Raw genomic sequence first — 27,709 nt, 5'->3', positions numbered from 1 at the left:
CTTTCACAAAGCCTGGTGGGAAGATGCCTGTGTACAGGTTTACCGAGTCAGCAGAATTCGACCTTAAGACGCGGCTGAGACTCAGCAGCTCACCTTCGCTGTACCTGGGGAAAAAAGAGAGAAAGTGAGAAATGGAGAGAGAGGGGAGCCGAGAATAAAAAGAGAGGAAGGGGAGAAGGACGGAGAGCGAAAGGGGAGAGAGAAAAAGAGAGGGAAGGAGAATAAGAAACAGAGAGAGACGAGGATAGAGGAGAGAGAATGCGGGGGAGAAAGAGTGAGAGGGCCTTCAGCGAACAAAAGAGACACTAGCTGTGTATTGTCCTAACCTCGGAGTGGAATTCTATTTCTGAAAGAGAAAGGTTTTCAATTTTTTCCTAAAAGGAAGGTGTTCCCTGCACTATCTGATAGATAAGGGAAGGCCATTCCACAATGTTGGACCTGCCACAGATAAAGCTCTAGACCCCTGTCTTGCCTTCCTAGCCATAGGTACGCATAACAGAGCCTGTTCGCTAGACCTGAGAGATCGTGTGGGAACATACGGGATGAATTTGTTGGCCAAATAGGCCGGGCCTTTCCCAGTGAGACATTTGTGCCTAGGCTTACATTTTACGGCCTCGAAGCACACAGAGAAGGGACAGTTTACGAAGTCGAGGCTTTGTAGGGTGCATGGCAGGGGACAGTTTTAGGCGCCAAGGGAGGGTAGGGAGCAGAGTCAGAGTACTTCACGGAGGTAGGGGGCAGTTTTTTATGGTTCAGGGCAGGGGGCTGCGGTACTTTTTGGAGCATGGCCTTATTTTAAAGGGCTCAGTTCAGGTGGAGGAACGGCACAAAACACCAGGCAGACAGAGGGCAGAAGGACACAAAAACGAGGGGAAACAATTATAACTGAGGGCAGATTGGCACAAAAAAACAGGCAGACAGAGGAAAGAAGGACACAAAAACGAGGGGGGGGGGGCGGGATGATTGTAACGGAGGCCAGAATGGCACAAATCACGAGGCAGACAGGGCAGAAGGACACAACAAGAGTTCTAAACACACAAAGCTATTTAGGCTTTCATCAAGTTACAGGAACCCCCATCCATACACCACTGCCAAGCACAGAAAAGCAGCTAATAGAAGGTAGAACTGGTGGCAGAAGGCTAGATGTCATTCTTGCTGATAAGTACTCGAGCACAAGCTCTGCTGTGTGCAGGGTGAACCCCCGGAGCTCCAGAAGTTACTGGGGGCAACAGCACCTCTAAGGGAGCCCCTCTGAAGTCCTCCATTAAACGGGGAGAGCTGCTTCGATGCATCGGGATGCTGCTCCACAAACTCTGCCAGCCTTGACTACCTTGTTATTCTAATAATTCGACATTTAAATGTTATCATTTAAATGATGTCAATTCCTTGCCATTGAGGTTAAAGGTTGTGTGACATCACTCCTTGTCTTGTAAAATGTTAATTCATTCTAACTTCTAGAACTTTCTAAAATGAAGAACAAAGGGGTGCCTGACAGAGAATATGAAGAGGGGGGGCTGAAACGCAGCAGGTCTGTACTGAGAAAGAGAAGGGAGGGGATGCAGGCAGGAAAGAGGACGGGAAAACAATAGAGGAGGAGCGGGAGTCGCTGATTCAAGGCTGGGTTTAGAGGACTCCAGGGCACGAACCTACTAGAGGCCATAAACCAAGGGCCAGGGTGGGGTTTGGGGCTATGGGAGGGGGCCCTTTTGAGGAGGTTTCAGAGCTGGGAGTTCTTGATAGGTAATGCAGCAGAAGCTCCTGCGGATGCATGATACGCACATAAACCAATGTATTCTTCTGAACACACTCTTCAATAGAAAAGAATTTTGGGAGGAGCCGCAGTGGGTGCTATGAAGCCGACCTAACGCACACTGATGTACATGATTTATTGTTTGGGTTGAGTCCGATAGCAGCACGACATGTTGATACACTTGGATCTACGGGAGTTTGTATGCAGATTCAGTAGAAGGACTATATGTAAAATATGAATCTAATGCAGGCTGAAAATGATTTGAGCTCATATTTTTGAGGAATGAGAAGGAACCATAATGGACTGTAAGGATAAAAATTAGTCAAAACAAATTGAAATGACAAAGCATTCGATTTGTATTTAAAAAAACCACACAAACAAATTAGGCCTCATTATGGGTGCAAACGTGCAGTGGCATTAAGACACAGTAAGCATTCAGTGACTGGGTGGGGGGGAGGTGTCAGCGCATCTGATCCTGGGTCGAAAGGTGCAAACAGTAAGCGGGGTAAGTAGCCTTACCCAGCACCGTGTGAAATGCACGACGGACGGAGGTCACAGGGGTAGTGGAGGGGACAGCAGCGCTGTTCACCCCGGTGGGGCTGAGACTGAAACCAAACGCCACCATTTTAGGACTTGGTGCACTGAATGTTGGCTGTGTCCGGCTGGTTACACATAGCTCTGCCGCGAGCATTTAAGACAACGCAAGTCTTGGGTGGGAATTCACAGGCCGGGCTGCTGCGTCCCAAGGTCATTTAGCGCCTAAAGCATTGGAGCCCACCTCTCAGAGCTACTTTCACAGTCTCTGCCCTGGATGGGCATGCCCTCGGATGCCGACTGTTCTCTGTCTGAGTCTTTCTACTTTAGCTACGCGACCGTTCTGTCTCCTGGGGCAGTGCTGCCCCCTTCCCCCCAGCACTGGTAAATTGCACTAATGACAACCCTACTGACTACATTCAGCCATTCACGCTGCAGCTTCTGCCCATGCTCAGCACTGGGCGCCTAAACCACTGGGTGCTAAAGTAAAGCACCTCTCTTTGACCATCTGTCCCCCTATTCACAACAGGGCAGCGCTGCATTTCTTAAAAGGCGAATGCTGTGTTCACCTATGTAACCCCTGGAAAGTACCCCCCATCTCCCACCCCCAGGGAGGCTTTAAGTAGCCGCAAGAATGCCAGGGGCACGGAAGGTACACATGAGGCCATGTTTGCAGTAATTGCTTCCACTACCCCTGCACACAGCACAGCCCGGTGCACATGGACCAGCTTTGCCTTTCACAAAGCCTGGTGGGAAGATGCCTGTGTACAGGTTTACCGAGTCAGCAGAATTCGACCTTAAGACGCGGCTGAGACTCAGCAGCTCACCTTCGCAGTACCTGGGGAAAAAAGAGAGAAAGTGAGAAATGGAGAGAGAGGGGAGCCGAGAATAAAAAGAGAGGAAGGGGAGAAGGACGGAGAGCGAAAGGGGAGAGAGAAAAAGAGAGGGAAGGAGAATAAGAAACAGAGAGAGACGAGGATAGAGGAGAGAGAATGCGGGGGAGAAAGAGTGAGAGGGAGAATGAGAAAAAAAGCGAGATAGCACGGGATTGAGAGGGGGTTTGGGGTAGAGTCAGGAGTTCAAAATGCTTGGCGCCTTTTCTAGAGGTGAGGGGGCAGGACTCATTCCAAGCAGATGACGTCAGGAGCTGGCTTCACACCAACTCTAAAGGCACTCTCAAGATGAAGCCACTGATAAATGTCTGGTGATGCCGAGCGAACAAAAGCAACAGAAAGCCAACATCTGGGCACTGGAGCTACTCACCAGATTGGCAATGCCTGCTACAACCCCACAACAGCGCTGGCACGTTCCCTCTGCCATCAGCTCTTGGATAAAACAGCATTGATAGACAAAAAACATATGGAGAAGCAAGCGCCACCCCTTCATCTGGGGAAGACACAACCTGGTTGGTTTCTGTACGTGTACGATTTTAAGATGTAGTTTACCATCATGCTGTGCATCCGTCAGACGGCAATGGCGCCCGGTTCGCACAATACGACACAAAACAGCAAGAGTTATACACAAAGAACACACGCACAGCAGGATATGTGAGAGGAAAGGTGCCGTGTTATGTACAGTGGGATACAGCAGCGAGTACAATGCTGCAGTCAGCTGTTCCTCACAAAGGCAGCCGCCGCACAGAACACGACACAAAGGGAGCCATCACAGGCCAGTCCCTGGCAGGGGAGAACCGCAACTCAATTATCAGCACCTTCCAGTCCACTGCTGCGGGGTATTTGTGCTGTATGCGAGCTTCTTCCCGCCCAAATGCCAGCCCCCACTCGAGCGTCGCTACGCACCAGGGGATTTTGCCTGGCAACGTCTGCGCTTTCCAATACATGACTATAAATGTGTGAGCTATCAGCAGTGCCAAATTAATGACTGTTTTTGCAGCTTTTGCAAATTTCGAGTGCTTAAACAGCCCTAACAGTGAGCCCTCCAACGTGCACACAGGAGGTAGCCAACACATTCGCCAGCTTTTGTCTTGTGTCTGCCCGGATGGTGAAAATATCAATGTACCTGTTCCAACATTTATTGGAAGACTTCTCCGGTCTCCCCGCGGGCGCCGCCATACTGCTGCTGTCTTCTTCTCCTTCTTCCCCCGGGCTGCGGGGGGCGGGCACTTCCGGCCGGCCGCGCTAGGATTGGCCGGCCGGCCAGTCACGGGGCGGGAAACGGGAAGAAGAGACGCAGTAGTGCCGGCAATGCCGGACCAGACACGGGGGCGTTCCCGGCGTCCCATGACGTCGGCAAAAGCCAAAGAATGTCGGGAACGCCCCCGTGTCTGGTCCGGCATTGACTGACAGGCCCCTCGTCCAATGGCAAGGCTCCGTTTACGGAGCCAGCCAATCAAGGACGAGGGCCGAACCAAGCCACCCTACAGTTAACATCAGGTTTTCGCCTGCGCCGAAAAGATGCGCAGAGCGCATCCTTCGGCGAGGCAAAACCTAAAAAATAAGACAATTATTTAACTCCCTCTCTGCCTGTTTTCTTTCCCCGAACTCTAGTTTCAGGGCTAGAAACGACAATACGGATTTCTTATATCTTTTATTTAGCTTACTGTGCACATTGGTTTTATTTTTGCCTTTCTGCATTTTTCAGAACTGGCTGTGTCGTTGCTATGTGAGCAGGGCGTGGTGTTCTCTCTGGATTCTCTGTTGCTGATAAACCGGTCCAACCCACTGGCCATTCTTTCTGCTCACATGCCTGACGTTTCCCCTCTCACCCTTTAGCTGGTGCCCCCGTGGGAGGACACGTCTTCCCTTAACGAATTTGTTCTTTGATCGAGGCATGTTTTGATAAATAAAAACGTTGTGAAAGTTAAGATATAGTTAAATTGTGCTCAGATTTAATTAACATTTCTGTATATAAAAAAACTCAAATTCCATTAAAAGCTACATTTAAAATAGCATTATGGATGTAAAGCAAAACCTAAAACCACTAAAATTCCCCAGTGAATTAGCTGCGCAAACTAGAACCACTGCTTGGCCTAAGAAATCTATGCAACACTTCAGTCAATCAATCAGTGAGGGACTTATAAAGCGGGATTACTCACCTGTGCGCAGGGCCGGCGCTAGGCATGGGCAGCGTGGGCGGCTGCACAGGGCCTCGCACTCAGCCCACCAGCATGGGGCCACGCACTGGTGATGTGTCCTGTTGTTTCCCTGGCTATCTATTTCAAAGAAAGGTGTTGCCTACAATTAAGGTCCATTGGAGGGGGTCCCCTCCCTGGGCCTCTCAGGGATGGTGTCCGGGAGGCCTAGGGGAGGGAGACAGAGACGCTCCCTCAATTGCAAGGAGACTATTCACACCATTGTCCAGCATTTTGGTGCCCCACAGTTTTAACTTTTAGACCACAATCAATTCTCACACCTATCGGACTGAAGGTCTGAGAAATGCTTGTGGAGTAAAAGTTAAAACTGCGGGGGCGCCAAAATGCTGGACAATGGGCCCCCCACAGTGTCTCTGAATGGTCTCCTTGAAGGGGCCACTTATCTAAATTAGAGGGGTCCTCGCATGGTCCCTTTTAGCCCGGGGCCTTGCAAATCCTAGAACCGGCCCTGGCTGTGCGCGTCTCAAGGTGCTGGGGAGGGGTTCTAGGGTGTCTGTCCGTTGTGCCTGTCAGTGATGTGTTTGGCTACATTTTGCCAGTTATATTGTTGCCTTCTTTTGCCTATTGGGGCCAAGGGTTCTATATAACGTGTTGTCTGAGGATGACCATGTACAGGCCTTTCTATAATGATGGTGTGTGATATAGAGTCGAGTGCTGTTGAGTACAGCGAAAGTGTGGATATCCGACATAAGCTAGGTGCATGGGATAAGTACTGCTCATAATAGTATGCTGTTTGTTAACCCAGGCGGTGTACCTGGGCTGAGGCCACAGCTGGTGTATGATGTAAATCAGTGCTCCCTCTAGGGAGAGTGCCCTTCCTACAGCAAAAAGCCTAGTAAACAATCCTGGGCGGAAAATCAACATTTTAGAATCCTCATTATCAGCCAGAGGAGGCAAAGTAGACCAGCAACGAGTTAGGAATAACATTGTCTTGTTCTAGGTAATAGTCTTTAATGCAGGTCTGCTTAGAGTGCATGCAAGATAAGTCTTAAGAGTCCTGTCTAGGATACTGCTTTGTACAGAGGCAGTTTCTCTTGGCACTGTATGAGAAAGCAGACCTAATGTGCTGCGTTCATGAGTTTTGTCTTTTTGTGGAAGGCAGTATGGAGTTCTTTTGGTTGTTGTAAGCAGAAGCACACATTTGCTTGAAATATGACATTTATGATTATGCTGACAGGTTAAATTGCCTGGTAGATGAGATTTGAAATGTGACTTTGGTACCATTTTTATTTTTTCAAGTGCTGATTATTTCGGCGCCTAGATAATGTGTAGGAATAGATTATTTGGTGTTCATAAATGGGGGCCTGTTAGCGACGTGATCTCGCCCTTATGTTGTTAATATATTTCTTTTGAGTCTCCAGGGATGAGCTAGCCACGAGTTTTCGCTTAGTATATTGTTATGGAAACATTAACTACAAAGACCTAAGATCCATTTTCCTTATCCTTCACATTAAAGTTATGAGGTCAACAGTTCTGTAATGGTAACTGAAATGGGTCATTGGGGCCTGTGATTCATGATCTAAATATGTACATTCGTGTCTAAAAGTAATCTGGCTGTAGATTAAGGAGTGGTTTGATGGAGTTAGTGTTTTGAGTGAAGTAAAGAATGAAAAGAAAATAACTAATTGTCTCATTGGACGATGTGAGATATTTTGATTTGGACGATCCAGAGGACTGTCAGTTCATGTTTCTATCTGCTTGGAGCGGTGGGTGCAGGTGAAACATTCGGGCTTGCATGACTGAGTGTACTGGGCATGTTACTGGTATTTTAGCAACCTTTAAATAGATTTTTGACATCTAACATGACTGTGTTCATTGTATCATTAAAAAGGTTCTGGAGTGTGGATAAACGTTTGGTATGGTTTGTGTTTCTGCTGGAGTTTGTGTTTCTGCTGGAGTTTGGTTATGTGGTGTGTAGCAGATGAGAATTTAAAAATGTTATTTGAGGGTTTTAGTTGGATGTTTGTAGTCTTGGTTTTACTGTGTATCTTTGGGATGTAAGTTTTATAAGTGTGTCCATTTTGTTATATTGTGTTGGCATTAGTTCCGCTAGCTTAGGAGTGATGTTAAGTGTTCTTTAGCAGATGCTCATTTCCCCCTATGTTTCTATTATGTGTTGTGGGTAGGATGTTTACTGGAAGGGCTGAGTTAAACTGTACCTGTTGATGATGTGGTCCAGATCTTTCTCAATGGGTTCATGGGTATGGCCATCGACTTTACTTTAATGATGTTTGGGAGTTGAGTTCCACGGTGTAGCAACACTGACCTAAATGCAACTATTGTGGGCTTTGTTGTACAGAGAAACTACAAGGGGACATCCAGAGCAAGATCTAAGGTGACAAGTTGTGTTGCACAAGACAATTTTTGCTTCAAGAAATTTAGGGCCTGCTTTGTTTTTTGTGTGTGATGGCCAGTGATTTGAATGCTATTCCAAGTGAAAGAGGGAGGCAGTGAAGTGCTTTTATAGCTGGTGTTATGCGCTCCGAGGGATACATGTTCACAATTGTGGTTGCAATTTGAACTCTTGTAGTCTTTCAAGTTAATAGGATGGAAGGTTTAGGTCTAGCACATTTGCATAGGGTAGCCTGGTCTCGAATGGACATGTTTGCTGTGACTCTTCACATGAAAGCCATGAAGCAGAGGAGGCACCTATTATTCCATCTATCTGAATGAAAGAAAGAAGTTTTGACAACTTTGAGGTGTCAATGCCAAGTCTGTGTCCACTAACACACCAAGAGTTTTGTGACTTTGATGGGATTGTGATTTTTGCCCAGGGTTGTTTCCCAATTGAGGAAGTTCAAAATAAGGATTTGCTTCTATAGAATATTACTACTTTTGTGTGGATTGAGTTTAAGGTAGAAAGGCATCTTTAGTGAAGGTGGTGATCTAATTTGTACTGATAATTTGTGTTTTGTTGAGATAGTGTGATCAAATGTTTTTTTTCAGTGAGGCAAGAGACTTGAGGTTACTATTTGAAAAGTGGTTGAGAAAGGCTGGCTCTTTCCTAGATTTCACAGGGTAGTTTCTGAGGCTTTGATAGAAAGTCGCCTAAAGATATAATTTAGGTTGAGCCTGGTTTAAATGAAAGATACAATTTTAATAGGTTGTTTGATTACGAGTACTCTGCAGTTGAGAATGTTTTTGTGGTAAAATGTCAAAAGCCTCTGACAGATCAATGGGAAGTAAAATGCATACACCATGAGTCTGTTTGTCAGGAAATGTAATTCCATGTAGAGGATAGTGCGGATTACATGTTACTTTTAGGTCTGAAGCCCATCTGATCGCAAGTATGGTGTTTATTTCCAACTACAAGATCAGCTTGAAACAGATGGCCTGGTAGGGTCAGGAAAGTTGGATAGAAGTCTGTTGTTTTTTTGGGATCTGAGGGGCTGAAATTTGGGACTTGCAGCAGGTTTCTGAATTAACGTTGTTGATGGTTATCGAAAATCCATCAGCTTTCTTAATTTGCGGGTGTTTTTGCTTCTCTGCACTCAGTGTTCATGAAGTCCCCCCCTTTTTCTTTCTGGATGTCAGACACGTGTCACTACCCTCTGGCCATCTGTGTTCTCCCCCCCCCCCCCCCCCCGCCCCTCTTCTCTGTACCTCAGGATGGTGTCACTGTACACCCTAGCCCTCTGTATTTATCACAACACTTCTCTGCCCTCGAAGGCAGTGTTACTTCCCTCTGTGGCCTTCAGTGATCCTAACCTCCCCCTATTTTTTTGATCCCCAAGGATGGCGTGGCCTTCGAAGAGCGAGTGTATGATGGCGGTCAGTATGCCACCGTGGAGGTGACGGGGAAGCCTTTTGATGAAGCTTCAAACGAAGCAGTTCTCCAGCTCCTCAAGTATGTGGGTGGAAGCAATGACAAAGGTGAGCCTTTTCTGTGCTGCCCATCTCAGGATGGGGCCCTCACACTCTGCATGTGAGGCAACAGAATCATTATGGAGTGTCTATCTGCACTGTATTGTATTATAGCATTTATATAGCACTTCATACTCCATTGTGGTGTGCCAAACTCCTTATCGGATGATTAGCATGCTATGCCATGAGGGAGTGCGTGGTTGGAAGGGTGTTGTATTTACTGTTGTGAACCAATGTGGAAAGCATTTTGGTGTCGTGCATGAGTGACCAGAGGGAATGCCCTTATCTTATCTTCAGGCGCAACACTTAGCAGTGTGCGGGAGGGAAGAGGTGGGAGAGAAGGCGCAGAAAGGCATGGTTGAAGTTGGTTGGTGGTTAAGGCTCATACTGCATATTTGGAGTTAAGTTAATGATTTCGTTGTATCTTCCAATTTATTTCCCATGTTGACTGCAGTGTTTCGGTTAAAGATTCTGAAGGGCCCTGTAAATCTGGCTGTGTAGGCAGCAAACAAATTTTGTAAGGAGGGGAGAAAAAGAAAGGGGAAATAAAGTGAGGGATCTGACAGGATGGACAGTATTACAGTTATCCCATATGCGAGTGCGAGAGGTCTAGAGATGTCAAAGGACACCATAGACTATTTTACATCCTTTTCCTTATGGGAGCACAGGATGAACGCGGTTTGTGTTTGCTTATACGACCGTAATTTGTCTGGATTAATTTTGGATAATATTGTGTCATGGCGTGCCAGTATGGACTATATTTCAGTCCTTTGTGGTACCAGCAATGTGCAGCAGGTAACTTTTTTTATTTTGATGTATAGTTTTTTTTATTGGCATTTTCATAATCGCGAGACCAATGCTTACATATTTAACCCGTTTGCTGCTTCGAACGTTCCGCGCCAGTGCAGAACGTTCTATTAGGCGGGCGGGTCGCGTCGGCCAAGGGAAGTGCGCAGCACTACCGAGGTAGTGCTCGTGACGGACGTTGGCCGACAGCAGCAGCAAACGGGTTAAAGAAAAAACACAATATTTTTTAACAACGAAACATATGCAGCAGGTTACCTATTCAAATTCTGGTATTGAGTGTTCGATTAAGCTGGTGTGATTTGATTTATTATGCTGTAACAGCCCTGTTAAGTTTGGGGTCACTGTGGGTGTTTTAACTGGGTGTCCGGTAACTAAAAGCAATATGTAGCCTGTACCAAATTCGTACTCTCAAATTCATTTCTATGCAGTTTGTGTGCATCAGTTTTCTGACTTGCATTGGATTATGGTCAATCATGGGCTCCTTTGTTATTCCATTCCTTTCTATACCGAGTTAATCAGTTGTGTGTAAATTGTTCAGCCAGTAAAGCGCCGCACTGTGGATTACCAGATCTTTGCTCACTCTTGGCCAGTGTTTTACATTGATTGATATTTGTATGTGGTGGTGGTGGCCACAGATGTTTGATGGTCTGGGTTCTTTATCTTGGTAATTGCCAGGCGACATATCCGTACCACATTTTGGGTGCTTTGTTTCATAATTTAGCTAGCAAGGAATTCCAGAGTTTTACCCTCTGCTGTGTTTTTTCTTATACGCAGGGGCTACCAGTCATGGTGCTGTTTTTTTGATGTAGTGTCTTCTTTTGGGAGAATCAATGGAATTTTTGTTGCAGGTAAGGTGAGCCTTTTCCATGAAGTGGGCTGTGGATAATACAGTGCTTTTATGGCAGCCTGCTTTAAAAGCAGGGTGTAATGCTTCAGGTAGACACTGTAATGCTTGAAGCACTGGAGTCATGGTCTCCCCTGGGTGGAGTTGAAGAATGTATCTGTATGCTTTATTTTGTTGATACCCTATATAGAGGAGGATTCGTTTTAATGTTCGCACAGTGTGGAAAGTGTTGCAGTACTTTTATCAGTCTGTACAATTGGAGACAGGTTTTAGTCCATGGCTACTCCAAGATGCCTCACTTCACTCAGTGTTGCAGCCGCAATTTCCACTGGCCACATTTAATTGCCTTTTCTATTGTCATCCTCTATGAAGAGTTGAGCGTAAAATGGTTGGTCCACATCCATTCATCAGTGGCAAGGAGGCACTTGTCGAGTCTAGATGTATTAATGTTCACAGGGTTTTCCAGTTTTAGGATCATCTATAGGATGCCGTTTGTCAGTTGCACAATTAAGCCAGTGAGTTTGAATGATCTAATTGGGCCCCGAAAGGGGGGGGCAACGTAGACGTTAAACAGATGGGAGGAGATAATTGAACTTTGTGGTACACCACAAAACAGGGAGCACATGTCAAGGGAAGGCATGTTTACCAGGCTTTGTATGTATAGGAGGGGCTTATTTTACTGGATGTCCTCATACGATGAGCTCTGCTAGTCTTTGCAGCATTGTCTGCACGTGCACAGGGTCTAGGGCTGTGCATTTCTGAAAGTAGTAGTGCAACCAACCCACGTTTGTCAGCTGTCCTCTTTAGGCCATCTCAAATTGTTAGGCATGCTGTTTATATGCCTCTGCTTGGGTGGATTTGTGTTCAGAGAATTTATGTTCTCTGTCTACTGAGAGCCATAGCTGAAATTAGATGGCTATTTCTGTTAGGAAAGGGCCATTGGAAAACAGTCTGTCGATGGATGGGCTTGATCGGTCCTTGTTTGTTTTCCCAAGCAGTGGCCTGCCGCAGGAGATCTTCTGGTCTGGCAGAGTGGAACTGTAATAAAGAATTATTAACAGCATTCATTGGCAAGGGCCCAGTACATGTGATTTGACGGTATTTGCTGGCACGGGGGTCTGTTGGGGATCCAGATGGGTTACTCGCTTTGATTAGGCCATTGCAGGATAGCTATTTGAATGAGGAGAAAAGGTGTTGATTATGCAGTTTCCTTGTTCATCTGGCCATATGTTGCGCATTTTATATTTTGTGCTTGAGGTGGCCAATTTTGTTGTTTTTAGTTATTTAAAGATAAGTTAGTTGGAGGTAACGCACCAGAAGGGTAGTGAATTTGGTATGACACAAGTGCTGCACTCTGGGTTACAAAATGCTGTCTAACTCTTGTGTAATTCTTTTGAGAGGAATTCTTTGTTACTCTTGTATGCACTACTGTGACACCGCAGAAGAATATAGATTTTTCCGAGAGCATTTTGGAAGAACCTGTATTTTATATAAGACACAAAGGCTAGAATTATGCATGTAATTCTTTTCTTGCCACTCAGTGCAGCATTTAAAAGCTCAAAAAAAATCATCAATTCCCGAACTAGAACACAATATTAGCCCATATTAACCCCTCTCCCCAATATTACCATTGGCTTGTTTTTGCGACTACTCCACAAATTTGTCCTCAAACTGCCACGATGACTTCTTCTGTTCTTTCTTGTCGTAGCTATATGTATTTCCACCGGACTACTGCTCATCTATTAGAAAAGAAATTATGTTTAAATCCCTGCAATCTGATGCCTCCAAAGAAACCGCCAAACCAAAGTAACCAACCCCTCCAAAAGGTAGTGCTAGCCCCTGTCACTATTTGGAAAATCTTCATTTTATGGCACGACCGCATGCTATATTTGTGCATGTTCAGTCTCTCAACAAAGCGCATGCTGCATGCTCAACCAGCTTTAAATTGAACTTTGAAAACATGCCAGCATTCGACCAGTCTGTTGCTGTCATGATATCCTATAATTATCCTCCAGCCCGATAAGCTCTGCTAGCCATTGCTTTCCTCCCACTCACCCCTAGGAAAAAATAATCTGTCATCTGAATCTATTGTACACATTCTCTGTAATCCTCCTAAGAGAGAACTGACATAATAAAGACGTGAATTTACAAACCAGTTGACATAAAACATTTTCAAGCAGAATGAAAACCAAATTGACATCCCAAACCTACCGTACTTTGCAATAGTAGGACTGCATAATTTAATGCTTTTCATCACTCTGCAGACTAAAGCATCCTTACTAACTTATCTTCCAGCTACCAATCTGTAACGGGCTGCCACTGGTGATCTAGAACAACTAATCATTCTATAACGCAAGCCTTTCCTATAAAGATGCGATAAGAAATTAGCCAGCGTCACTGCATACTCCTCTATGGGGTCCAAATGCCTCTCCCAGCATCAAGGTCCCCATCATCTCCATACTCCTAAGTAGCTCTTCCTAGTACCAGGCGCCCAAGGCTCTCGGAGTAAGACCAACATTTTCTCTGAAAGACCACTAAATGTTCCGTAGCCCCTGATATCTAAACAAGAACATTCAGATCCATGGACTCTACCTACAGAAACTTCTCTCCTTCTGGTACTACCAGCATTCCTTAGTAAGTTGAAATCGACCAATGTTCATCTACTGCAATTCCAGAACCGCAGAAAACAACATTAGGGACACCCAAAAGGGTGTCCTCAGGACAACCTGACACGTCTGCCTTGTCACTTGCAACAAAACCCTCAATGTCAGAGCAACAGGGAAAACTTAACCACACTTCAGATCTCTCCAATCTTGCAAAAATGCATCCACTGCTGGAACACTTTTGTATGGCCTCCAGCAGAAATAATTCTTCAACTGAGCTGTAATCTTTGACATAAGCTAGTTTTCCTCAAATCGACCCCACAATTGACCAAGCTTTACAATCACATCCCAGCCCAGCCTCCAGTCGCTGTAATCTCTAACACCAGTTTCTGTAGGTCTGGCAGATACTCTGCTCTTGCATCCACCTTGTGCTCCAGACAGAATTGCCAATGCTCCTTCGCTAAAGCTGGCAGACCCTTTGGCTTGCTCCCCCAAATGGTTGATATATGGGGCAGCTGAAACATTGTGCATCCTCAAAAAAACGGAACTGCTCCATGTATCACTACACCTTTGCAGTGCAAAAATGCCTGCCGTCATCTCCAGACAATTTATGTGTTACCCTCTCTCCAGTTCAGACCACTGGCCCCGTCTCCATATTATCCAAACAAGCCTTCCAACCAAAGAGGCTCACAACTGCCAACCATTCCATGCATCCAAGTTATGTAACCATTAGAGCTGCACCTCTGTCAGAATTATCTGATTGCCATAACAAAAACCCCTATGCAAACTCACCACCTCCATGCGCTACAGTGTCCTGTAAGGGAGTTGGTCTGTAAAAATCACAAGAATAGAACTGAGGACAAGAGTGGCCTAGTACCCTGCGACAAAGCCCTCTCGGACACTGCCTGCTGCTTTAAGACCTATTTTATCTTCCTGACCTTGTTAAATAGTAGCCTCAGAACTATCTCCATTTTATCCACCAGAAAAACCAAAACATCCAAATGTTGCACTGATTATAGAAAGGACGTATCTCTCTGTTCACTATGAATCCTAAGCCTTCAAAGTCTCCACCAAGCTTAACTGGGGCTCCAATTCCCTCTGGATCCAGGAACATAATCAGAAATTTGTCTAAATGCATTATAATTTGTACCCATCTTTCGCCATGGAAACTCACAACTGGTAACCTTGGTGAAGCACCAAGGGGCTGAAGCCAGCCCAAACGGTAGACTTTGAAACTGATAAAGCTGATCTGCCCAATGAAACTACAGGTATCATTAATTCTCCTCTCCTGTAAGGACTGCGGAGTAAGCATTCTTTAAGTCTTACTTCAATAATCAAACCCCTTCATGCAAAAATGTTCTCGTAAGATATGTAACCTTGGTCTTAAAATATTGGTGTACAGATTAATTTTTCGTAAATGTATTACAGGTCTCAAACCCATATCCTTTTTCTCTACCAGAAAGGTGGTACTTACAAACTTTTTCTCTTCATGCATGTGCACAATTACACCCTTCTCCAGCACTGACGTGACTTGTGTCTTCATCAGACAGTTCACTGAAACTGTGAAATTCAACTCTTTCAGGGATCCCAGTCCTGAACGTGGTTTTCCATAAATTCCATCATGTAGCCTTGAGTGGCCGCCAACCCACAGCAGTCGCTCATCGGATTCAACTATTTTGCTGTGATAAAACCTCAGCCTCCCTCCCAAAAAACACAGTTGGAAAAAAGTTTACTTGCAGATTGCTGAACTTAACCTTTAGTTTGCTGTCCTCTGCCAGATACCCTTTCTATGGGAAGAATTTAGTAGCTGGTTGGAATGCTCTGAAGTTGCTTCTGGCTTGTGAATGAAATTAGGACCAAGAAAATGATAGGAGAGGGAAATGGGGGCGCAACTAGACCAAAACTTTGGGAGTGGCTAAAATTTTGAACGGTTGGGGGTGGAGACATCATCAAAGCTGGAGTCCCAATTAGTCACAGGATCTCCCTTCACAGATAAATGGTTGATTCCATGCGATGCACACTTGTGTGCTTCAGTTTCTGGGAACGTCATTAGCAAACGGTGCTTTATAAACACATTGAGGGTAGTTGAATAAGGCTCAAAAGATTTTTTGAAGATTTTTGCTATATCTCGCCTCTCTCCAAAAGCTCCTCCTCCCCTACCCCAAATTGTATTTTAAAAGTAGAGGCCAGTGGTGTAGTTTAGGGGCATTTCTTTTGCTATTTTCTATTCAATTGCCATTTATCGGTATGCAATACATTTACTGTATTCGTAGGATGGGATGTTTGTACAGAAGACAACTGTATTTCTGTTATGGGCAAGGTGACTCTGGCCAAGGTTCTGTCTCAAACTCACAGAATGCAGAAAGTGCACACCCTGGTAATACAAGGTATCCCTAAGTTCCAGTTAACATTAAATGACCCCGATCATGATATGCTTAGGCAATCCAAAAACCTTAAATGCAATCCTGTTTAGAAAGATTTTGACTGTAAATCAACACAAAGCACAGAAACTGAGCACAGGGTGCGAGTACAAATGGTTCCCCCAGATCAAACATAAGATACCCAACTTTGAAACATATGTATGAATACTGGCAGCTGCAGGGTACTAACTAGTAGTTGTTAAAATATCTGTTACAGTGCATGAAGAATAACTCCTCATTAATGTAACTGTTTGAAATGATTACGTATGTCTTACTGATTGCACTGTGAGTGTATTTCAGTAGGAGTTTTCTACAAGGTGAAATAATCATGCAATAGAAGAGAATCTACATCTTTCTCTGCAATAGGATAGTCATTTAGAGTGGTCCAGCTTTTGGTTTCTATCAGAGGAAGAAGTGTTTCCACTCTTTCTGTTAAGGTGGGTTCCACTGTTGCCTCCACGCCCCCAACCCTTTACCCCTGCTGTGCTCCAATCACTTGTTCCTGAACTGATAGGAGAGTTCACTGAACCGTTTAAACTCTTACTTTACTTCTTTCTTGTATGGTTCAGGACTCGTGGAAGCAAGATGCATTTACCACACTACAAAAAGAATCAAATTTTCCTGCATCGGAAGTAACATAAATGTTCTTATGATATCACTTATTCCAGGCTTGGGAAAAATCTAAGAGAAGCTGGTAGATAAACAGCTTTGTAATGGTTCTGGAAGAAGGTAACTTGTTGGATAACAGGCAGATGGGCTTTGACAACAGAGTGACACAGAGAAGGCTCTGATCTCTGACATTGATGCCATACTATTCTGGATGATGCAGTTAGAATGATACGCCTCGATCGCTCTGCATGTTTTAATCTGGTACATCAAAACGGAGCTGTTGAGAAGACTTCCAGACTCTAGGTTCATAGGTATGCTCTGCAATTGGTTTAGATCCTTTATTGTTAGGGTTCTCAATTGGTAAGGTTGGCGACCTTTTGGTCGGCATGTGCCATGATTAATTGCAGTGTGCTGCAAGGCGCCTCCTTTACCCTGGTGCACTGTAATCTCTGCGTTCAACCTCTGCTGCTTAGTTTCCACTCATTTGGGTGCCAATTATTTCATATATGGATGACATATAGATCATGGTTCAACTGACCCAAAAAGCACTAGATCTTTGAGCTAACTTAAGTGATTGTTTGAACAGTCATCTAATGGATGGAACCCAATTTCCCAATCCTTAATGTCTTCCCTGGACCGGAGACAAGCATCCCGGGACCGGTTTTGGGGTAAGAGCCCTCATCAGCCAGACTAGCTTGAATCCAGTGGCAAAGTGAGCAAGGGGCCAATGTCTGGGCATACTCTGCCAACTTAGGGCGAATAAAGCAAACACAAGGAGATGATGGCCGGGGCGCTGAAACTTTTCAGAAACTCCCCCCAGTCACAGATCTGGGTTGAATCCATTATCGTTCTTTAGCTCACTTAATCACCCCAGTTCAGACACAGCTATATGTAAATCAGTCTTGAACATGTGCTTCATGAGAACAGTCCAGCCCGAACTGCCAAGCCATGTCTTCCCGGTCCCAGGATGCTTGTTTCCGGTCTTTTCTAATGTCATATTTTTTTATTGCTTTCAAAGGCATACATGTTCTTCACTTGTTAGGGCTCGGGCCTGCTGTACACTGCGCAGTGAGTCCTTTTCCAAGGGGAATTGAAAATGGGCCTGGAAATTCCACGCATTTCTGCGTGTTATTTCCAAGGTCCATTCTCATGGGCCTTGGCGTGCGTGCTGCTTTTAAACAGAACACGCAATAGGCCATGGGTGGTCGCGTAGCTCTGCCTATGGCCTATTGGTGTCTGTTACGCGCAAGCCCATATGTCTTCAATTATCCCGCCCAGACATGGGCGGGATAATTGAAGACCTATGCTGGCGCGCGCGTGCACCATTCGCGGCCGATTTTTTCCACAGGACCTTTCCCCAGTGCATGCCCTCCTCCCCTCCGTCCTATCCTTCGGTCCATGTGCAAAACAGCAGACAGGGCACTCCGACGCTCCAGCCAGGAGCCAAAGCCACGGCCCCTTCCTTTTCTGCCTCTAAGAGCCACGCAGTATAATTAGAGTGGCCATAGGTCAGACGTGCAGCTTTAGGATTTTGTCACCGATGACGTGCAGCCGCTGAGCACTACTTTCAAGGGCAGGCTGCTTGAGCGAACGGTATGCACTGGTTCAGCTCACTGCTTCTTGGAATGAACTCCCTATCATGCTCTGTAGTATAGACCTAGTTTTTGTATTATCACAGTTTTTATTTATTTATTTATTTTTTTACAATACCATGCACTTATATTTCTGGTTTTGGTTGTACACAGATCATGTGGTGCACCAGCTGTTTTTTCCGTTCATCTCATTTACATATGGTTATTTTGCAATAAGACTGACCAGGCCCAGAAAGCAATCACAAAATAAACACTGGTTAACCTTTTATGGACTTCAGAGGGCTGGAGGAAATATTCATGTGAGGCTGCCCTCTAGTCTGGAATCCCAGCCCACTAAGGCCGATTGGGGGGTGGAGTCGGTACTGAATCCTTTTTAGCCCAATGGTTGTTGCGCCCCTGGTGGGAAACACCTCCTTCCAGGTGCTTTCGCGAAAACGCTCCTTCCACCAAACCTCTGCTTAAAACCTCTAGGCCCTATCAAGGGCTGTAAATGTAAAAACCTATTTTACTGATATCCTTGACTAAATCATCCCCAAATAACAGCCCTTTCGAGTTTTCTTGGCTAAATCTGCTAACTTGGGGCTAATACCCCCAAGTATCACCTTCCTTCTTTCAGCTATAAAAGCTGAATTTGCACCTCCCAAAAAACAAATTGTTCTCTGGTTTCACCCTTGCTGGAGTGTCACACCCGCCTTTACTTCTTTGCAAACTAGTAGCCCATATTCATGCTCTGGCATTCCAAATCCTTCTCTTTTGAGGCTGCACCACAATATTCGGTCACAACCTGCTACGACCCATATTTTTGTTCTTTCTCCTGGAAGCCAAATTTACTGCGGCCGGACTACTGGCCATCTAATAGACATGGCTGAGGAGTTTGCTTCCTCTGTCATGTCTAGTATACGTGCTAGTAGGCCCAAGATATCCAGAAGCTGATCTTGGCACTCTGTTAGTGCCTTTTTCAGCCCCTTTCCTTGACCACGCCCAAGACAAAACAGGAAACTTAAGTCAGGGTCCAGATCTCGAGTAGAAGAGGCCTTACTGACTTCCACTAACCTAGAATACTCCGCCCTTCCAATAGCCTGGACTTCTTTATTCATGGGCCTACGGATCCATTGCTTTAGTACTCACCAGCTGGATCCCTTGCTCAGCACTTGGCACCAATAGGGTGATGGATAGGCTTGGGGATAATATCTCTTCCCACTTCGGCTCTCGGACGACTCCTCTAAAAGTAGCTGATATTGCATGCTCCTCACCAAACCCCAAATTCCATCCGTCTTCATCTGAAAGATCAAGATTAAATGCATCTTCTTATTCCCTTGACTCCCTAAATTGATAAGCATTTTATTATATTCTTCTGCCAGCAGAGATCTACACTTGTGTGCCGCCAAGAACACCCTCTTTTTGTGCCGCAAAGGACACCTGTTTCTCCTCGTACATATACGGCTGGTCTCTTCACTTACCGCTTATTTGAGCCATCACTCAACAGCATCCACATGCATATTATTTCTTGATCTCTCTTCTTATCTTCTACTCTTTTGTCACTCTTCTAAGGATTAGAATTCCTCATTATATCCCTCTTCAGCTCTTTGGTCTCTTAATGCATATATATTTAAATGCCTTTCTCATTTACTTATGGAAATTATTCTTTTAAAAACCCTGTCATCAAAACTTCTCACAGTGTGCACCTGTCACCACACCAACTGCCTTCCAAAAAGAGTAGTAACTGTCACTGTACTCAGTTACCTGCTCGGTTGCAATAGGGATCCCGTTTTTAATGAGAGGCCTACAGTGTTGTAGACCACAGACGGAGGTGTGCTTACCCAATCTGCTGCACAGATTAACCAAGTGCAGGTGGGAGCCCGCATTCATCACTTTGTGCTGGCTAGTTTGAGGGACCTGACATCTAGGGAGTCACAATAAAAAGATTGCATGCATAATAATAGCCACAGGTCTTGCAATGAAATGTGATCATTACTGTCTCATGATTTCTTACATTTTTGTTGTAAACTGTCCAGCTCTGCTAGCAAATTCCATTTCTTTTCATTGCTCTTGACATTTGCTTCCTTCAGCCTTGAGACTGAAGGAAACAGTGCAGAAAAAACTCCACAAAGCATGCTAAAAGGTACCAAATGGGTGCGGGATGTCATAGTTTACCATCTACAAGACATTGGACTGAACGCTTTCCCATTAAACAGAAATCTGAAAATATTGGACATAATCTGAAAATCTGGACATAGCTGCCTTGAACAAAACTCTGTATGATCTCATGTCCAAATACCCACTTAATTTAGACCACATAAACGCTTCTGCCAACGCGGTAAATTCCTGGCTCTCCGAGGCTATAAATACTTGCCTCCCTCTTTCAAATAAGAAAAATACTGTTCATAATTCTCCTGCTCCATGGTACAATGAAACCCTCCGTGTTCATAAATCTCAATGCAAAAAACTTGAGAGAACTTGGAGGAAAGATTATTCCATCGCTGCTGGGCTTACGTATAAAGCTGAACTGAAACTTTATCACAAGGCCTGTGCTCACACCAGAGCCACCTATGTTAACAACCTGATCACAGTAGCCATGAATAAGTCCAACGTTCTATTTAAGGTGGTAAAAGACCTTGCTGGTTCACAGACAGTTGCTACACCCCCTCCTCTCTCCAACACGAAATGTGATGAACTTGCCCAGTACTTCACATCTAAAATTGATAAAATTTATAAAGACATAGCAGCTCAGGAGAATTCCGTCATTAGCGTATCTCCATCCTTCACTACTACTTGCCCTTCGGCCTCACTGAAGACTTGGCCTAATCTTGTACCTGCTACCCTCCTGGAAATCTTAAGCAACATAAAGTCTGGCTCACCGATGGATCCCTTACCCATTTCGGTTTTACGTCAACTTGAGCTTCCTCAACTAGATGTAATTTGTACCTTGTTAAATGCTTCTCTTGATTCAGCCACGGTCCCTCAGAGCTGGAAGCATGCAATGGTAACCCCACTTCTTAAGAAACCCAATGCGGACCCAAATGTTGCTGCCAACTTCCGTCCAATCTCGTTGCTGCCGGCTTTTTCGAAAATTTTGGAACGGCATATTCATCTACATCTGTCTCGCTTTGTTGTCACTAATAATCTCCTTCATCCCTCCCAGTCAGGCTTTCGTCAAGGCTTCTCCACTGAATCCACTCTTTTAGGAGTAACTGAGAATATTCGCCAACTACTCGATCGAGGTGAAACGGCTGCACTGATATTGCTTGATCTCAGTGCAGCCTTCGATACTGTCTCGCACAGTATCCTTCTCAGTAGCCTTGCCTCCTTTGGTATATGTGACAAAGCCCTGCATTGGCTTTCGTCCTTTCTTACTGATCGGACTTTTCAAATTTTCTCCAACACCTCCACTTCCAACACTTATCTTTCTCTTCATGGTGTTCCCCAGGGTTCTATCCTAAGTCCTCTTCTTTTCAATCTTTATGTTGTCCCTTTAGCACATGTTGCTTATCACTCTGGGCTTAATCTTTTTACCTACGCTGATGATTCACAGATTGTGTTTTCCCTATCCCAAGCTGACCCTTCATCACCTTCTTCTTTACAATCTGGTCTTAGGGACCTCTCCCGCTGGATGAGCTGTAATTTTCTTAAGCTCAACAGCGATAAGACGGAGGTGCTTGTCTTCGGTAACAAGCCTGACCTATGGAGTTCAAGACATTGGCCATCAACCATGGGAGACTTACCCATTCCATCGGAACGAGCGAGAAATCTCGGGGTCATTATCGATAGGGAGCTATCGATGAAGGATCAGGCTAACAAGGTTGCAGCCACCTGCTTTACTATTCTTGGGTGGCTGCGTAAAATCTTTTGGATCCTGCCTTCTGACACCCAGAGTTCTGTTGTGACGGCGCTGGTGACCTCCAGATTGGACTACAGTAATGTGCTCTATCTGGGGGCGACCAGGGCGGTCATGCGCCGTCTCCAACTAGTCCAGAATGCCGCTGCTCGGCTTCTGTGTGGATGTCGGAAATATGATCCAATTTCCGAACGCATCAAACAACTCCATTGGCTCAATCTTGATAAACGAGTTAAATTCAAAACACTATGCTTTATGCATAAGATAAAGATTGAAGCTGCCCCCACCTATCTCCAATCTCTCGTTAAACCCTATGTTCCCGCACGCTCCCTCCGTTCTTCCTCCCAACATTTTTTCTGTGTGCCTAAGTTTAGGCTCACTAGAGTGGGCGGTCGTTCCTTTTCTGTACTGGGACCCAGACTTTGGAATTCTCTTCCTTTTAGACCTACGAGTGGAGCACTGCCATCTTCGCTTCCGCAAGGCCGTTAAGACCTGGCTTTTTGCCCAATAAATTTCCCTTCGGAAAGCTGCAAAGCCTTTAAGACCTGGCTTTTGCGCTTTAACTCCCTCTGGACTACTATGCTAAAATGTCAATCAGCGCCGGGAAACCCTCACGGGTAGCTGTTCGCGCTCTACAAGATTAATAATAAATAAAATAAATAAATAAATTGTATTTCTCTATTTTCATTTTCTTTCTTCCTCTTTTTCTTTCTGTCTTTTTGTTAATCTGAGAATGTTTGCTGTGGCACCACAAGAGGTAGGGTAACGCAAAGAGATAGATCAGTACATGAAATGTTATATTGGTGGCCATTTCGGTCTATAGGCTGTTTAGAAGCCGTCTTTTTTTGGTGGCATTCGTTGAAATATGTATCTATCCTGTCTTCTGTTATTGGCAGGCCGGCAAAGATAATGCACAATTTTTATTCAGTTTACTACCGAAGGCTCTTTTTGCTTGACAGAAGTGGGGAAGTTGGTGTCTCAAGTGTTTTTGTAGGTGGGGAAGTATGGAGAAAGTGTTGCTTCATGTCACACTGTTTGGCATATTGGACCTTTCCCTCCACAATGGCAGGCCCTAAAAGCACTTACTCGCTTGCCCCAATAGGTTCAGTGGTACACACATCTTTGGTGTTGTGCAGAGTTTGACTAGGCCCTTTAGCAGTTCATAAATAAACCTTGCGTCGAGTTCACTGCACTGTTATCTGTTTGTCTTTGCATTGAGTTGTGGCCAGTTCCATCAGAACCAGACACAGGGGTTATGAAGAATAGTGCACTGTGACATGGACATATCGCCAGTCGGGTACCTCTAGAAGTGGCTATGAGGTCAAAGGCATATATAGATGGTGGTTTGAGAAGTTCCTAGAAACTGCCTATATGCTTTTTGAAAGTTTTCAGTGAATCAGTTCACCAACGTGTTGAGAAGACTCTACCATTATTTCCAAGGGGATAAGACCCTGCTAGCTTAGTTTATCCTTTACTCTGTTGTCTCTTACCTGCAGGTCTGGGGATGGGTATGACTGCGCCTGTCTCCATCACCGCTTATCCACAGGAGGACGGAAGCCTGCAGCCACGGGTGAAGGTTCTCTTGCGCATACCCAGCCAGTACCAAGCCAATCCGCCAAACCCTACTGAGGAGACCATACGGATAGAGGAGCGTGAGGGACTGACCGTATACTCCACGTAAGGAATAATCTTGTACTTATCGTAGGGAGGAGCGGGGTCTGATATGGTACTCCACGTCTGCTTCACTGGGGGACCGGACCCTAGTCACTGTAAAGAGAAGGTTGAGGGACTGACCATGTACTCCGTGTGATGAGTGGGGGTCTTGACTCTGTAGTCACTGTAAGCAGCAGTGGGAGGGACTAACTGTGTACTCAACATAAGCAGGAGAGCCTTGCTATATAAAATAATGTAAGCACAAGTGGGCGCAAGACTATATGCTCAATATAATGAGTGCGTGGTCTGACCATATACTCTACATGAGGGCGAGGTTCTTTCCACGTGCCCATAGTACGGAGGACTAGGAGGGACTGGTTGGTGTCTTCAGTGGAAGTGAAACACCAGGGTCAACTGTATACTCTTGCGGGTGCGGCAGGATCTGACTGTGTATGGGCAGCAGGAGGGCCTGACGCTCTCCTCAACATAACGCAAGCAAGAACAAGAGGACCTAACAGTGGTCTCAGCGTGCTATATTGTGGGGAAGCCTGGCTGTTCACTCAACAGAATGTGGACTAGATATTATTCATGTGAGCGGAAGAGCCATACTATATGCCCAATGTAAATGTGACCATGTACTCAAACTAAGGCGGACCTGACTGAGTTTAAGAAGGGCCCATAAGGGCCGGATCAAATACATAGGAGGGGAAGACCACTGGCTCAATGTGAGAAGAGACTTGCCTGTAAGGGCCCTGAAGCAGGATTGAAAATGTACTCCGTAGGCAAAGGTAAGGTTAAGGGACTGACCCTGTATTCAACTTAATAAGGACTGCCTGACCACACACTGAGTGTAAGGAGGACTTTTAGAGCCTCTGCATATGATCAACGTAAGGAGGAGCGAGGAAGGGCCCAACTGTGTACTCAAGTGTGATGTTATGTTACTAGTTCATGACGCACTTGTTGCTGCCTTTGGACAATCTTGACTCCTTTGTCCGGTCTTATGCTCCATTGATAGTCTTTGCTTATAGCACCCTCTTTGTCCCCCTTGTGATGGTGTTGCCTTCCCTCCTTTTTTTTTTCCTCTGTCTGTACTAGTCATCTGAAACGTCTTCCTGGCCACTTTTAATAAGCTACACTCCGTGGCTCTCATTTTCTGAGTACTGGTTGCATATAACACGCTCATCGTCACCCTTCGGCGCATGTGATGCCACCTTTGGACTTGTCCCCGGCCCTTCCTGTGTCTCACTAGTTTGGTACACGTTGTGTATAACATACACATTGCCACCCTTAAATGCTAAATGCTTGTGCTGTCCTCCCTGGTACTTCATAGGTTGGTTCCATTTGGGTATAACCCATGTTCCTGCCCTTAGACGTGTGTGTGTGATGCCACCTTTATATCTAGCCCTCCCTGTGTCTTGCTAGGTTTGGTAGGTGTTGTGTATAACACCTACATTAGCACCCTTAAACGTGTGTTTGTCTCCGTGTCTTGCTTGGTGTGAGTCTTGCTTGTCACGTTCTTCCCTCACGATGTCTTTCTTTTGGCTCGAGACGCTCTCTAACACGCTCCTTCTTGATTCCTCACAGGCAGTTTGGCGGTTATGCAAAGGAAGCGGACTATGTGGTTCACGCAGCAAAGCTGATGTCTGTGCTGGGCGATGAGGCCACTTTCCACCGGGATTTCTACCTCTGCAATGGCTACGACCCCCCAATGAAGCCCTATGGCCGCCGCAACGAGGTGTGGCTGGTGAAGAAGGACTGAAGGCGCTCACTGGACCCTCTTCATTACTACCCAGCAAGGGTTCAGTCCTGTCGAGAGGGTGCATGGATGGTGTCAGTCACAGGGTCAAGGTGGCCCTTGTTATACTACAAGGAAGCAAATTACAGGAGGCAAAGGGCACAGTCTGCGTCAGACCTAAGTAAAAAGGGATGAGGGAAATATTGATGACTTGTCACCAGCCACCTGTAGCGTCCCCCCTCTCTTCACCACTGTCCAAATGGTCGAAGTCTGTCAATTTACAAGGTTACCAATGCTGGGAGCAACACTTATTGGGCAAGATGCTTGGGGTCAAAGGTCACAATGTCATAGCGGTCCCAATTTTGGAGGTCAGATGGAGTGTTTAGCTGCCAGTCAATGAGTGAACACCACTGCCTTCCACTGGGCACAGCTCCATGCCCTTTTGTCAGGAAGCGCAGAGGTCAAAATATCAGGTCAGTAATTTTGTTTGTGAAAAAATGTCAGTCACAGGTCAGTCTAAGTTGTTTTTGCTGGTCTCATGGCCAGGTTTCAAGGTAAGAGGTCGAACTTCAGTTGAGTGATCAGTGTACTGTCTTGAGGCACCTCTCACAGTGGGGGGATTGGAGTCCTGGTGTCCATTCATTCCTGTGCACTTGCCCAGGCCCTGTCTAGTCTAATACGTGATGGGCTTGGTATGTCTGTGCCAATACACTGGATCCATCATTTTGTAGATGTAACAGGCCCTGTGCCTCTCTGCCATTCATCCCTAGTTGGTGAAATATTTATATCGCTATGCCAAGCTACTGTGTGCATCTGCCCGTGGAGGCAACATCCCTGTGCCATCCATCCCTAGAGGGGCAGGCTGTGTACTCATTTGCCTGGACTGCCGGCTGTCATGTCTGCAGGTGACCGGCAGTGGATCCCTGAGCCATTCACCCCTAGAGGTTAAATAAAGGATAATTACGCACTTATATAGCGCAAGACTACCCGGAGGCATCTTGGTGCTTGTACGAATACCGCTGAGGAACCCTTCCTGGCCTTTCCCTGTGAAGAGCCCACTCCTGGGCACCCCCAAGGTGAAGTCAGGCATCCTCAGCGTTGTAGGTGCCGTTGTAGAGATTAAGCAAGATATTGCCCAGAGGTGCAGAGTGGGGCTCATGATCAGAATAGGCACCGAGGCGAGAATGATCAGGTCCGAGGAAATTGAGCCCGAGACCCGCTGAGGCAGGAATTGAATCCTGGTCCCAGCCAGACAACTGCATCAGGGTCTGCCGCTCTAACCATTGAGCCACACTTCACAGACAGGTTCTGTATCCTTTTCCCTATCCAGTCCTGTAAGTCAGAAACTCTGTATAGATCAATTGTGCCAGTCCATCCCTACAGCTGACAAAACCCCTTCATCACTATAGATAACAGCATCTGTGCCAATCCATCGAGCCCATCTATCCTTAAAGGTGAGCGGATGTCTACTGTGTCACCCTCGACAGAATGTGTCTACCCCTAGCAATGCCCTGAGCCATTCCAGCCCTAGAGGTGACAAACCCAGTACCCATGTGCCACACTCCTGAGCCGTGTAATTGTAGAGGTGATGGGTCTGGGTTTTTTACACCATTTTCCTAACTTTACTGGTGAGCTTTTATGTTTTTCTTATGTTTTATACAATTTTACATAAAGATTTATTTTTACAATTTACAGCAAAATAGAGTACTTTATAATACTTTTAAAGATAGCCAGTGTAAAGCAAATAATGCTCATTCCATGTAGTTTAAAAAGGCTGACCAAGACTACTTTTGTTAAATGCGTAGGTAAAGCACTATGAAATCGCTTCTTAGTAAGACTATTTAACTACAATATTTGTTAACGTGGGAAAACCACAATGTGCTGCAGAAATGCCTGTGTGCTATAGACCAAATCAGTGAACTAGTGAAATCAAGTGTTGTCCTATTCTATACTTCTAAATAATTGTATGTATCTGTACGTTGTAGGGAACCGGTGTTTTTTTGTTTTTTTGTTAAAACCTGATTTGAAAAAATAAAAATGAACTAAATTACCACTGTACTTTACCTACTAGCTAATTTATTCTGTTGCGGTTTGGTTGCATGCACAGCGTTGATGATCATTGTTTATGGATGTCAATTTCTCCAATAAGATAGCCACTACGTAAACAGGATATTGGTCTGCAACGTAGTTAACATATTCGTTCTTTCTTTGGAAGCGGTGCTATTTTGTACGGCCAGCTCTCTGATGCATTGTGGGTAATCAGGTGGTTTTACAACGACTGCCACGCAGACGGCAGCACTGTGGTCAGCCTAGGTGAGCCTATATAGCCATCTACGAAGTGTTTTATGATG

At 45.4% G+C, this 27,709-nt stretch overlaps 1 protein-coding gene across 1 annotated transcript in view; it reads left to right on the top strand.

Annotated features, from left to right (window-relative positions):
• Positions 1–27,416, top strand: part of HEBP1 (heme binding protein 1) — a 32,766-nt gene extending 5,350 nt beyond the window's left edge. The window contains exons 3-5 of the mRNA XM_086958219.1: positions 9,131–9,269; positions 23,467–23,647; positions 25,208–27,416. Coding sequence (XP_086814345.1) covers positions 9,131–9,269; positions 23,467–23,647; positions 25,208–25,382 — 495 coding nt within the window. The 3' untranslated portion in view covers positions 25,383–27,416. The remainder of the gene's footprint in view (positions 1–9,130; positions 9,270–23,466; positions 23,648–25,207) is intronic.
• The last annotated feature ends 293 nt before the right edge of the window (positions 27,417–27,709 follow it).

This window comes from Lissotriton vulgaris, chromosome 1_1, assembly GCF_964263255.1.
Source record: "Lissotriton vulgaris chromosome 1_1, aLisVul1.2, whole genome shotgun sequence".
In the NCBI taxonomy this organism is placed as follows: Eukaryota; Metazoa; Chordata; class Amphibia; order Caudata; family Salamandridae; genus Lissotriton; species Lissotriton vulgaris.
Note: the sequence above shows the minus strand (reverse complement) of the source record. Positions and strands in the feature narration are given on the sequence as shown.